The sequence below is a fragment of the Anomaloglossus baeobatrachus genome, chromosome 10, assembly GCF_048569485.1.
Source record: "Anomaloglossus baeobatrachus isolate aAnoBae1 chromosome 10, aAnoBae1.hap1, whole genome shotgun sequence".
NCBI classification, from domain to species: Eukaryota; Metazoa; Chordata; class Amphibia; order Anura; family Aromobatidae; genus Anomaloglossus; species Anomaloglossus baeobatrachus.
In genome coordinates, this window is record NC_134362.1 from 157,486,418 (window position 1) to 157,500,599 (window position 14,182).

Sequence of the window (14,182 nt, forward strand, 5' to 3'; positions counted from 1 at the left end):
ATTATTTAAAAGATTTTTCCAGGAGTTTTTGAGATGTATTTTGGAGAGGATTCGCTCAAAAATAAAAAATTGTTTCCCACAGTTTTTTTTTTAATAGTAAAATGGACCCATATAGTTTAATGGCAACATGTACACATCTGGGGTTTTTTTTAATAGATCTGTGTCCATTCCAATAAACTCACTGCATCTTATTCTTATTAATGTTTATGGATAACAACTGACCAATCAAGACAATGGTGATCTGTCAAAAATGAAGCAAAAGACATACAAAAGAACAATTAAAAAAAAAAAAAAAAAAAAGGTTTTAGATGGTTTATGGCCTTCACGTCTTAAAAAGGACAAAAAAAGGGAGAAAAGTGTTTTGTGGAAACTGCTGTGTGAATTGTGCACTAAGAGCAATAACAGACATATTCCAATAAAGTGTCTTACCAGATTAAGAATGGCGATTACCAGCAGAGCCCCGATGGTCAGCGCAGATAACAGAACACGCACAAGCGGCTTCGTCTCCACAGTTTCAGCGACTGAGCACAGGACGTGTGACATCGGGGCGCTCTCTCCACAGACACGCTGAGAAATACATGGACTGAGATTACTATGATGGAGCTGCAGAGCTTAGATTTCCTGACTAATTGTCTCATATGTAAACTCACCACGGCCTTGTCCGCATAACAGATTAGTAATATGCAAAGAATTAACACACACACCGCAGCAAACGTGACGCCCAGCTTCACACTCCTGCGGAGCAAAAATAAAGGAGGTCAGTGCCAACCGGTATCCACTCATCAAAAACAATGTTAGTGTGGAAAACACTTGTTGAAGGGTTACTATTCTTATAATGAAGAGTAACTGTTTTCTGATATACTCTACATGAAAACGGCAGAAGTACATGTACACTCTCCGAACTGAGGCCTGGGGTGTCAGCCGTAGCCATTACACTCACACTGGTTGCAATATGAGGTTTACTGACGGTCTTTACAGGGGTCCGAGCCAGAAATACATTTTTTTCTAAAGGCAGAGATGGTTTTAAAGCAGTAACTGGGGGCATACTTACCTTCCTGCACCCCAATGGATCCAGGGTAGGCTGATCCGGAAGTCTGCACTAAGTGACAACTGTGCCGCCCCAGGGCTATGGAGTACTCGGTCCCAGGCCGTTTATGTACAGGGATGCTGTGTCATCGGTATGCTGTGGCCGTTGCTTTTAAAAGTGGTATATTTACAGGGGTGATGAAAGAGTTTATATCGTGACGCCACTTGCGGGTTGTGGCTAAGTAGTGGGAGCGGCCGCTGCACAGTCTATGGCCACTGGGGCTGGTGGTGATGGCAGCTGAGATGTTGGGCCCTCCGCAAGTAGCGCTGAGCCCCAGGGTGTAGATGATGGGGTGCGGCGTGGAAAGAACGGAAACCACATAATGGGGATGCAGTGCAACTTGGACTTTACTCACAGCAGATGGTGTCGCTGGATGGCTGGTTCAGACCCCGGGACCCTGTAGTCCCAGTGCCGGTGTGGTCTCCTGATGGCTTCTATCCCCTGCATCTCTCTGTCATTTGTGGAACCCCGTGGCTTGGAGCGTCTGGGGGTCCCCTCCTTTTCTTCGTCAGGCTCTGGTCTGTACGGCCGGCACTGTGAACCCTGTCGGGTTGGTGTTCTGTTCCGGTCTCTTGCTCAATCGTTACTGCTGGTGCCCCCGGATTCTTGGGTCAGTGAGGTCTGTGAAGGTCCCCTCACTGTGCAGGTATTTGTCAGGCAGCGTGAAGCGTTCACCTAACCTAGGGCCCTGTGCCCAGTCTGTGCCTTGGTTCCAGGGGTACCTCATCGTACCCTCCCTGGCAACCACTCTCCTGTACCAGTCAGGCTACCGTTAAACGACCCCGTTCAGAGACACGCCCGTCTCCTCAGACTGTCATTACTCATTGACCTGTCATCTGTCTACTCCCCCCTGGGTTGCTGGCTAGTGGACTGGACTGTTTTGATTGGTACCCGCGTTGAGCTTCCAGGTAACTGGGGGTAGGCCCTGAATCCGTGACGGGATGCAGTACCTAGTAGTGCCCTGAAGGGTTCATGGGCACTACAACAACAGCAGTGCATCATGGGATATTCCTCTAATGATGTCCTCTAGTCCCCTAAACACTGCAGCCAATCACAGGTGACTTCCGAAAGGATGAGAATTCGCTTCTGGAGCTGGCACAGACCTCTGGAGCGGCCTTTGATGGATGTAGGGGACTACTGGAAGATGACCATGCCTCAGTTTATTGTTTTAAAACCATCCATGCATTAAAAAAATGTATATATTTCAGTGTCAAGCAACCCCTTAACTCTACATTTATGATATCCCACACTTTTCACTTGGTGCACATCACCATAAATATGTGAAATCAGAAGGTACAGGAACAAGAGCTGCTTCTGTAGCGCCCCACGATGCAGGCGGTTAACCTACTTGTCGCCGCGCCGTCGACTGTCATTGTTATGGGCGGCCTAGCCCGGCTCCGTTGCCCTAAGGCGTACAGAAGATGGCTGGTGATAGATTATGGGGGTAGTAGTGAGGTGAATGTCGTGACGCCACCTGTGGTATGCAGCCAGGGAATGGGCCGCCGCTGCTGTCGCTGTTCTCCGGGATAGATGGTAGTAGCAGCTATGGATGGTATCGCTCCCCACAGGTGAAGCGGGTCCCGGGGAGGATGATGAGGGGAGTAGTAATGGCGGCTCGGAGTGGCAGTACCAGTAATAAAGAGTCAGAGTCTATGGCTGCGGTTCCAGGTTGTTTACTCACTTTTGTACGGTCGGGCGATGTGTGGTCAGGGAAGTTTGAATCTTTCCCCGTTCAGGCCGATTCTGGAAAACCAACATGAAGTACGATCTTCCCTAGGCTCCTGCCACTCTGCGTGGCATCGATTCCATGGAAAGCAGCACCCGTGAGATGCGACTGCTCCCTTCCTCTCCTGCTGGAGAACTTCTCTAGACTGCCTGCCTGAGTGTGGCTGGCTCACTAGTTTTGTTGAATGTTGTGTGACTCCAAACTCCCCCTGCTGGCTGCACCTCCCCCCTCCTGGGTCCTAAGCTAGTGGGACTGGGGCCCCTGTTTGAGGGCATCCTGTAAATGCCACTCTGTCGGCAAACCCTTTATTACCCGGGCCTAGCCCAGTTCCCAGTGGGAACAGGGCAACCTGGTGTGTATTTGAGTGTGTAATGTGGTGAAACCAGTACTGACCTCCTCAGGATCCGGGTTTAGCATTTACACCCAATGTTGGGTGCAATACTCTGTGGCGACTGAAGCCTCAGGGGCGCCACACTTCCGCAGCAGGTGTCAGCTGCAATGGCCATAACTCCAATAGATGCCGCTCTACCATAAAACAAAAGGTCTTGTTTGTTTTAAAGCACAACTTGAGCATTTTGTTCTGGTTTTTTTTTTCAGTGCTGGAGTGGCGCTTTAAATGTAAGTCCCTTGCTTCTAGTGTTATACATACCCTCCGACATGTTCATACTTATGGTATTTGGTGCCACTCTGGTCCCACGGCACCATCTTGTCCCTATTGTCCCTATAACTTCTGACTGACCGTAAGTCAGACGTTACATCACAAGCTCTCAATACAAGTCTATGAGAGCCTGAACAAGGCTCGAATAGACTTGTATTTAATTGTGATCTCCGCCCGCTCCATGAAACACTGGAGCTGCGGGATTTTTCACATGTGCACAAGCCTAATGGGTAGCGCCCTTTGCTTCTATAAATAGAGGATATTCACTTATACGTAGACTCTGTACCATTGTGTATATTATATATAACTATGTTCATTCATTGAGAAGCGTCCAAATAGTGCACTGACCTTGGCATAACCAAAATTTGTACTAAGAATATGCAGAGAAACACGACACTGGCACACAGGAAATAGTTTCTGATCTTTGGTATTCTGATGGTGCGATACTGTAAAAAAAAAAAACAAACAGTAATAAATTTAATAAATTTGTCTAAACTGATTTGTATCATAAAAAATGCAACAAAACAAAGCAAAAAAAGGGATATAAAATCCCTCCATATGCATTGTACGGTAATAAGGAATGTTAAATTCTTCCTACCTCTCTTTCCAGGCCTTCTGCAGTGAAAAAAAGTAGAAATGCATAAAAGTCATCAGATTTTCCAAACCAGGGCCTAAAAGAAATAAAAGCCAAGAATAACACCACATGCAAATGTGAAGCATAGGAATAAAATGCTGTGCTCTGACTCCCCAGAAGAATAAACCCTACAAAATACTAATATAACTGAGAAGCGAAAATATTTTAGAAAAGCATGGGGTAAATTCACAGAAATGTCTGCAATTATCCTATTGACCGGAATGGGGCTTACAGAAATCCAAGCACATGCAGCAGAAATGATAAGACATATGGGACAGACCGTTATAGAAATGTCTGCTAAGTTTCCATCATGTAGAAATACGACTAGAGGGGTTTTCCCATGTCAGTAATGGTGTCCTGAGATATGCCATGACGTTCTAATTGATAAAGACCAGTCTGCTGGGACCCCAACAATCCTGAGAATGAAGAGGCCTCAACTCAGCGCCCAGCTAAATAAACTGAAAGGAACCGGTCATGTAAAAGGTTGCTTTAAGGGGTTATCCATCATGATGGCTAAAAAGCATTTTTGTAGGTGTTTCATTCAAAAGTTTGACTTTTGTAGCCTCTGTGTTGCACTGTGCATTGATGGCTGCAGAATGAGTTAAGTAAGAATTGTCAGTGAGCCCATCTGAAGGGGGTTTGTAACTTTTTTTTTATCCGTCTTTCCACATCAGAGTGGAATGTGCAGGGAAACAAAGATACGGTAAAGGCAAAATGGTGCAAAATCTATATATATAATTGCCTTATTCTGTCTGTCTGTCTGTCTGTCTGTCTGTCTGTCTGTCATGCTCCGAAATTGTGTCCTTACGGTGACACAAAGCTGATTGGCCGCTGGGCTCGCCATGGCCCCGCCCCCCCACACGGATTGGCCTCTCGCCCCGGCTCTCTCCAGGCCCCGCCCCCCTCACGCAATGCACGCTCGCTCTGGCCCAACTGACACGGAGCCACGACTCCCAGGTGAGTACACACACACACATCAGATCACACTCACTCTCAAACACACCTCACACATCACAACATGCTGGGATATCGCTTGCTTCTACACCGGCTGCGTCAGGATCCCGGCAGCGCCAGACATAACCTTGCGATGCTGGGATCTTGACGGAGGCCGTGAAAGCTGGTAACCATTATACACATCGGGTAACTAAGGTCCCTTAGTTACCCGATGTGTATCATAGTTACCAGTGTACACCGGCTCACACTCACTCTCACACACACCTCACACACACATCACATCGCATCCACACATCAAGGTCCTGCAGCTGCGGAAAATACAGACACATAACAGCACACACACATAACAGCACACACATACACACACACACACACACACACACACCTCACACATCACATCGCATCCACATACTCACAACATCCTGGGATATCGCTTGCTTCTCGGCGGCGGTACTGTGCTGTTAGCTTCCAGGACCTGCGGGAGGATCACATGGCCAGAAGCATGTGATACCTCCGGATGTTGTGAGTATCAGCGCGTATGTGCAATATCGTCAGTGTCTGTGTGTGTGAGTGGATGCGATCGGGTGTGTGTGAGTGGATGCGATCGGGTGTGTGTGAGTGGATGCGATCGGGTGTGTGTGAGTGGATGCGATCGGGTGTGTGTGAGTGGATGCGATCGGGTGTGTGTGAGTGGATGCGATCGGGTGTGTGAGTGTCGGCAGAGGAGCACGGCGTGCTGGAGGAGGCTGGGAGCAGAGAGGCTGATCATGGGGAAGGCTGGGAGGAGAGAGGCTGATGCTGGGGGAGGCTGGGAGGGGGAGGCTGGGACGAGGGAGGCTGATGCTGGTGGAGGCTGATGCTTGGGGAGGCTGATGCTGGGGGAGGCTGGAAGGAGAGAGGCTAATGCTGGTGGAGGCTGATGCTTGGGGAGGCTGATGCTGGGGGAGGCTGGAAGGAGAGAGGCTAATGCTGGTGGAGGCTAATGCTGGTGGAGGCTGATGCTTGGGGAGGCTGATGCTGGGGGAGACTGGGAGGGGAAGGCTAATGCTGAGGGAGGCTGGGAGGAAGGAGGCTGGGAGGAGAGAGGCTGATCCTGGGGAAGGCTGGGAACGGGAGGCTGATGCTGAGGGAGGCTGGAAGGAGAGAGGCTGATGCTGGGGGAGGCTGGAAGGAGAGAGGCTGATGCTGGTGGAGGCTGATGCTGGGGGAGACTGGGAGCGGAAGGCTGATGCTGAGGGAGGCTGGGAGGAAGGAGGCTGGGAGGAGAGAGGCTGATCCTGGGGAAGGCTGGGAAGGGGAGGCTGATGCTGGGGGAGGCTGGAAGGAGAGAGGCTGATGCTGGTGGAGGCTGATGCATGGGGAGGCTGATGCTGGGGGAGACTGGGAGCGGAAGGCTGATGCTGAGGGAGGCTGGGAGGGGGAGGCTGGGAGGAAGGAGGCTGGGAGGAGAGAGGCTGATCCTGGGGAAGGCTGGGAAGGGGAGGCTGATGCTGAGGGAAGCTGGAAGGAGAGAGGCTGATGCTGGGGGAGGCTGGAAGGAGAGAGGCTGAGGCTGGGAGGAGAGAGGCTGATGCTGGGGAAGGCTGATGCTGAGGGAGGCTGGGAGGGGAAAGCTGATGCTGGGGAAGGCTAGGAGGACGGAGGCTGGGAGGAGAGAGGCTGATCCTGGGGAAGGCTGGGAGAGGGAGGCTGATGCTGGGGGAGGCTGGAAGGAGAGAGGCTGATGCTGGTGGAGGCTGATGCTTGGGGAGGCTGGGAGAGGGAGGCTGATGCTGAGGGAGGCTGGGAGGAGGGAGGCTGGGAGAGGTAGGCTGAGAGAAGAGAGGCTGATGCGCACACACACACACACACACACACACACACACGCACGCGCACTGCACAACACACCACACACACACACTGGGAACCACAAACAACTGCCCTACACAGACACCCACACACACAGACAACGCTGCACACACACAACACCCAACACACAAACACCGCGGCACACACAAATATACGCACATACCGCACAACACACACATTGCACAAAACATACCTCCCCCCAAAACACACCACACACACACAAACCGCGCAACACACAACGCTACAGACACACAGCGCTCCACAAACAACGCAACACACGCAACACACATACAACACCGCTCTCACCCCCCGTCACACCCAGACAACACCCAGAACATGTACAGCGCCTACACAAACACTTGGTAACTACACACAACAACATCTCTATATATATATATATATATATAACAAAAATCATACATGAACTACACAATACGTAAATTCTAGAATACCCGATGCGTAGAATCGGGCCACCTTCTAGTGTTTAAATAAAAGCCAATTGCAAAAATGAATTATATACATAAAAATTTAATTTTGCTTAAATGCATAAAATACTCAAAAGGTGAACTACCCCAAAGAATGACTATATATTTTGATTCTACCAAGAACAGAAATCTTTTCTATTCTAAACCATTAGGAGCTCCGACTGCCAGGCCTCGCTATTTCTCCGGCTACCAGGCCTCCCTATTTCTCCGACTGCCAGGCCTCCCTATTTCTCCGACTGCCAGGCCTCGCTATTTCTCCGACTGCCAGGCCTCGCTATTTCTCCGACTGCCAGGCCTCGCTATTTCTCCGACTGCCAGGCCTCGCTATTTCTCCGACTGCCAGGCCTCGCTATTTCTCCGACTGCCAGGCCTCGCTATTTCTCCGGCTGCCAGGCCTCGCTATTTCTCCGGCTGCCAGGCCTCCCTATTTCTCCGACTGCCAGGCCTCCCTATTTCTCCGACTGCCAGGCCTCCCTATTTCTCCGACTGCCAGGCCTCGCTATTTCTCCGACTGCCAGGCCTCGCTATTTCTCCGACTGCCAGGCCTCGCTATTTCTCCGACTGCCAGGCCTCGCTATTTCTCCGACTGCCAGGCCTCGCTATTTCTCCGACTGCCAGGCCTCGCTATTTCTCCGACTGCCAGGCCTCGCTATTTCTCCGGCTGCCAGGCCTCGCTATTTCTCCGGCTGCCAGGCCTCGCTATTTCTCCGGCTGCCAGGCCTCGCTATTTCTCCGGCTGCCAGGCCTCGCTATTTCTCCGGCTGCCAGGCCTCGCTATTTCTCCGGCTGCCAGGCCTCCCTATTTCTCCGACTGCCAGGCCTCCCTATTTCTCCGACTGCCAGGCCTCGCTATTTCTCCGACTGCCAGGCCTCGCTATTTCTCCGACTGCCAGGCCTCGCTATTTCTCCGACTGCCAGGCCTCGCTATTTCTCCGACTGCCAGGCCTCGCTATTTCTCCGGCTGCCAGGCCTCGCTATTTCTCCGGCTGCCAGGCCTCGCTATTTCTCCGGCTGCCAGGCCTCGCTATTTCTCCGGCTGCCAGGCCTCGCTATTTCTCCGGCTGCCAGGCCTCCCTATTTCTCCGACTGCCAGGCCTCCCTATTTCTCCGACTGCCAGGCCTCGCTATTTCTCCGACTGCCAGGCCTCGCTATTTCTCCGACTGCCAGGCCTCGCTATTTCTCCGACTGCCAGGCCTCGCTATTTCTCCGACTGCCAGGCCTCGCTATTTCTCCGACTGCCAGGCCTCGCTATTTCTCCGACTGCCAGGCCTCGCTATTTCTCCGACTGCCAGGCCTCGCTATTTCTCCGACTGCCAGGCCTCGCTATTTCTCCGACTGCCAGGCCTCGCTATTTCTCCGACTGCCAGGCCTCGCTATTTCTCCGACTGCCAGGCCTCGCTATTTCTCCGACTGCCAGGCCTCGCTATTTCTCCGACTGCCAGGCCTCGCTATTTCTCCGACTGCCAGGCCTCGCTATTTCTCCGACTGCCAGGCCTCGCTATTTCTCCGACTGCCAGGCCTCGCTATTTCTCCGACTGCCAGGCCTCCCTATTTCTCCGACTGCCAGGCCTCGCTATTTCTCCGACTGCCAGGCCTCCCTATTTCTCCGACTGCCAGGCCTCGCTATTTCTCCGACTGCCAGGCCTCGCTATTTCTCCGACTGCCAGGCCTCGCTATTTCTCCGACTGCCAGGCCTCGCTATTTCTCCGACTGCCAGGCCTCGCCATTTCTCCGACTGCCAGGCCTCGCCATTTCTCCGACTGCCAGGCCTCGCCATTTCTCCGACTGCCAGGCCTCGCCATTTCTCCGACTGCCAGGCCTCGCCATTTCTCCGACTGCCAGGCCTCGCCATTTCTCCGACTGCCAGGCCTCGCCATTTCTCCGACTGCCAGGCCTCGCCATTTCTCCGACTGCCAGGCCTCGCCATTTCTCCGACTGCCAGGCCTCGCCATTTCTCCGACTGCCAGGCCTCGCCATTTCTCCGACTGCCAGGCCTCGCCATTTTTCCGACTGCCAGGCCTCGCCATTTTTCCGACTGCCAGGCCTCGCCATTTCTCCGGCTGCCAGGCCTCCCTATTTCTCCGACTGCCAGGCCTCGCTATTTCTCCGACTGCCAGGCCTCGCCATTTCTCCGACTGCCAGGCCTCGCCATTTCTCCAACTGCCAGGCCTCGCCATTTCTCCGACTGCCAGGCCTCGCCATTTCTCCGACTGCCAGGCCTCGCCATTTTTCCGACTGCCAGGCCTCGCCATTTCTCCGGCTGCCAGGCCTCCCTATTTCTCCGACTGCCAGGCCTCGCTATTTCTCCGACTGCCAGGCCTCGCTATTTCTCCGACTGCCAGGCCTCGCTATTTCTCCGACTGCCAGGCCTCGCTATTTCTCCGACTGCCAGGCCTTGCTATTTCTCCGACTGCCAGGCCTCGCTATTTCTCCGGCTGCCAGGCCTCGCTATTTCTCCGGCTGCCAGGCCTCCCTATTTCTCCGACTGCCAGGCCTCCCTATTTCTCCGACTGCCAGGCCTCGCTATTTCTCCGACTGCCAGGCCTCGCTATTTCTCCGACTTCCAGGCCTCGCTATTTCTCCGACTGCCAGGCCTCGCTATTTCTCCGACTGCCAGGCCTCGCTATTTCTCCGACTGCCAGGCCTCGCTATTTCTCCGACTGCCAGGCCTCGCTATTTCTCCGACTGCCAGGCCTCGCTATTTCTCCGACTGCCAGGCCTCGCTATTTCTCCGACTGCCAGGCCTCGCTATTTCTCCGACTGCCAGGCCTCGCTATTTCTCCGACTGCCAGGCCTCCCTATTTCTCCGACTGCCAGGCCTCCCTATTTCTCCGACTGCCAGGCCTCGCTATTTCTCCGACTGCCAGGCCTCGCTATTTCTCCGACTTCCAGGCCTCGCTATTTCTCCGACTGCCAGGCCTCGCTATTTCTCCGACTGCCAGGCCTCGCTATTTCTCCGACTGCCAGGCCTCGCTATTTCTCCGACTGCCAGGCCTCGCTATTTCTCCGACTGCCAGGCCTCGCTATTTCTCCGACTGCCAGGCCTCGCTATTTCTCCGACTGCCAGGCCTCGCTATTTCTCCGACTGCCAGGCCTCGCTATTTCTCCGACTGCCAGGCCTCCCTATTTCTCCGACTGCCAGGCCTCCCTATTTCTCCGACTGCCAGGCCTCCCTATTTCTTCGACTGCCAGGCCTCGCTTTTTCTCCGACTGTCAGGCCTCGCTATTTCTCCGACTGCCAGGCCTCGCTATTTCTCCGACTGCCAGGCCTCGCTATTTCTCCGACTGCCAGGCCTCGCTATTTCTCCGACTGCCAGGCCTCGCTATTTCTCCGACTGCCAGGCCTCCCTATTTCTCCGACTGCCAGGCCTCCCTATTTCTCCGACTGCCAGGCCTCCCTATTTCTCCGACTGCCAGGCCTCCCTATTTCTTCGACTGCCAGGCCTCGCTATTTCTCCGACTGTCAGGCCTCGCTATTTCTCCGACTGCCAGGCCTCGCTATTTCTCCGACTGCCAGGCCTTGCTATTTCTCCGACTGCCAGGCCTCGCTATTTCTCCGACTGCCAGGCCTCACTCTATTTGATAATTCACGGCTTATGTAAGGGCCGAGGTAATTTTATGATTATTAAAATTTAATTAATTGAACTTACTTAACTGAACTGAGCCCATCGATTGTGTTCAGCATCCGTTCTTGGAGCTCTTCCTCCTGATTGCGCTTTTGTGATACAGTCCTAAATGAAGAGCAATCAGGCATTATTATAAGAATATATCGCATATATTTGTTCTCATCACCCCTGTAATACAGGGCTTTGAAAAAGTATTCATACCCTATGAACTTTTACACATTTTTTCATAGTACACTCACAAACTTAAATGTAATTTATTGGGATGTTATGTGATATACCAACACCAAGTAATAAGTATTTGTGAAGTGTAAGGGAAATGATAGATGGTTTTCTAAATATTTTAAAAGTATAAATCTGAAAATTGTGACATGCATTTGTATTCAGCCCCCTGAAAAAATACTTTGTCGCACCACCGTTTGCTGCAATTACTGTTGCAAGTCTTTTGTGTCAGTCTCTCCCAGCTTTGCACATCCAGAGGCTGAAATTTTTGCCCATTCTTCTTTGCAAAATTGCTCTCACTCAGTGAGATTGGATGGAGGCGTCTGTGATCAGCAATTTTCAAGTCTTGCCACAGATTCTCAATGGGATTCAGGTCTGGACTGTGACTGGGTCGCTCACACACAAATGCTTTGACGTAAATCATCCTTTGTAGCTCTGGGAGGATGATTAGGGTTGTTGTCCTGCTGGATGGTGAACCTACACCCCAGTCTCAAGTCTTTTGCACCCTATAACAGGTAATCCTTCAGGATTGGCATGTATGTAAGCTCCTTGCATCTTCCCATCAACACTGACCAGCTTCCCTGTCCCTGCAGAAGAAAAGTCTCCCGACAGCATGAAGCAGCCACCATCATGTGCGACTGTGAGGATTGTGTTTTCATGGTGATGGGCAATGTTCATTTTCCACCACACATTGCATTTTGCATTTAGCCCAAAAAGTTCTACTTTGCTCTTGTTTGACCTTCTTCCACTGCTTGCTGTGTCCTCTACATGGAAAACGGGTCTTCTTGCCAAATTTTCATAGAGGCCAAATTTGTGGAGTATATGACTAAGATTCCTTTCAAACTGTGTTCTTCTCTATGGGGATTTGGATGCATGGGCAGACGAGGCCATTGACTTGAATCGTGCAGACAGAGTCACCATGTGCAGTCTACTACTTATGGGTGTCTTCCTCCAGTAGGCATATAAGCACAAAAATGGTATACGACGGAGTACATGGTGACTCCATCTGCACAATTATAGTCAGTGGCCCAATAGTCGTGGCGAGGAGGGGTTCAGATATAAGCCCCGACAGGACCACTGAACGTGGAGAAGAATGCATTGTGAAAGGGTCCTAATAGTTGTCTTTTGGACAGATTCTCCCACCTGAGCTGTGGATCTCCAGCTCCTCCAGGGTGACCATGGAACTCTTGGCTGCTTCTCTAAGTAGTGCTCTCATTGCTTGGGATGTTAGTTTAGGTGGACGGCCATGTCTTGGTAGGTTTTCAGTTGTTCCATACTCCTATTTTTGGGTGATACTGTAGATTGAACATTGCTCCTTGAGATGCTCAGAGCTTAGGCTATTTTTCTATAACCTAACCCTGCTTTACTCTTGTCCACAGCTTTATTCCTGACTAGTGATGAGCGAGTACTAAAAAGCTCGGGTGCTCGAAGCTCGGGCCGAGCCTCCCAAGATACTCGTGTACTCGGCCCGAGCACCGAGCCCAATGTTATCCTATGGGAGACCCGAGTATTTTTGTGAAATGACCCCCCGGCAGCATGTAGAAACCCTAAAAATGTCACAAAAGTCTCAGAAGAGTGCTCAAATGACATGGCATCAGCATGGGGAAGACCCCTTGAAGCATTTATCACTCAAAAGTCACAGCTGTGAACAATTTTGTCCAAGTTTTACGCCATTTTTACGGACTCACCAGAAAACCTTCCAAAATGACACCAAAATGAATTTTCATGGCGGAAATGTTAAGGGCACATACCCAATAGTGAGATAGAGCTGGTGTATGTTACTTTTTGAGATTAATACATGAAAGATTTTACGTGAAAACCTTGTGTGGCACTCCGATGTCCAAAACGCACGTTTTGTGCTTTTTACTAGCGATGTCGGTCTTTTTTTTTTCATTCTATCTCCCGTCGGTCTGTCTCTCTCTGTCTTGTCTGTCCCCCTCTCACAGTCTGTCGGTCAGTTCCCCCCCTCTCTCTTACTTACCGTTCCCCGATCACTGCCGCGGCGCTGCACAGCTGTTCAAACTCCGGTGGCTTTTCCTCTTTTGAAAAAGCCGGCCGCTCATTAATCAATCTTGTATTCTCTGCTTTCCTGCTTTTCGGCGCCTATGATTGGTTGCAGTGAGACACGCTCCCACACTGAGTGACAGCTGTCTCACTGCACCCAATCACAGCAGCCGGTGTGTGTATACTGTGCAGTGAAATAAATAATTAAATAATTAAAAAAAACGGCGTGCGGTCCCCCCAATTTTAATACCAGCCAGATAAAGCCATACAGCTGAAGGCTGGTATTCTCAGGATGGGGAGCTCCACGTTATGGGGAGCCCCCCACCCTAACAATATCAGTCAGCAGCTGCCCAGAATTGCCGCATACATTATATGCGACAGTTCTGGGACTGTACCCGGCTCTTCCCGATTTACCCTAGTGCGTTGGCAAATCGGGGTAATAAGGAGTTAATGGCAGCCCATAGCTGCCACTAAATCCTAGATTAATCATGTCAGGCGTCTCCCCGAGATTCCTTCCATGATTAATCTGTAAATTGCAGTTAAAAAACACACACACCCGAAAAATCCTTTATTAGAAATAAAAAACACTAACAAAGTCCCTCATTACCAATTTATTAACCCCGACAAACCCTCCATGTCCGGCGTACTCCACAGTCCTCCAGCGTCGCGTCCAGCTCTGCTGCATGGAAGTGACAGGAGCTGCAGAATACACCGCCGCTCCGGTCACCTCCACGCAGCTAATGAGATGAGTATAGCGATCAGCTGAGCTGTCACTGAGGTTACCTGGATCCAGCGGTGGATCCAGCGGTGGCCGGGAGTTACCTGACTGACAGCAGCTGATCGCGCTATTCCCTTCATTAGCTGCGTGGAGGTGACCGGAGCGGCGGTGTCTTCTGCAGCTCCTGTCACTTCCATGCAGCAGAGCTGGACGCGACGCCGG

The 14,182-nt window shown here is 51.4% G+C and overlaps 1 protein-coding gene across 7 annotated transcripts in view; it reads right to left on the minus strand.

Annotated features, from left to right (window-relative positions):
- Positions 1 to 14,182, minus strand: part of ADCY7 (adenylate cyclase 7) — a 225,804-nt gene that overhangs the window by 24,365 nt on the left and 187,257 nt on the right. For all 7 annotated transcript variants that reach the window (XM_075325745.1, XM_075325741.1, XM_075325742.1 and 4 more), the window contains 5 exons: positions 11,044 to 11,124; positions 4,070 to 4,142; positions 3,820 to 3,917; positions 651 to 735; positions 430 to 567 (listed from right to left, as the gene is read on the minus strand). In XM_075325745.1, coding sequence (XP_075181860.1) covers positions 430 to 567; positions 651 to 735; positions 3,820 to 3,917; positions 4,070 to 4,142; positions 11,044 to 11,124 — 475 coding nt within the window. The remainder of the gene's footprint in view (positions 1 to 429; positions 568 to 650; positions 736 to 3,819; positions 3,918 to 4,069; positions 4,143 to 11,043; positions 11,125 to 14,182) is intronic.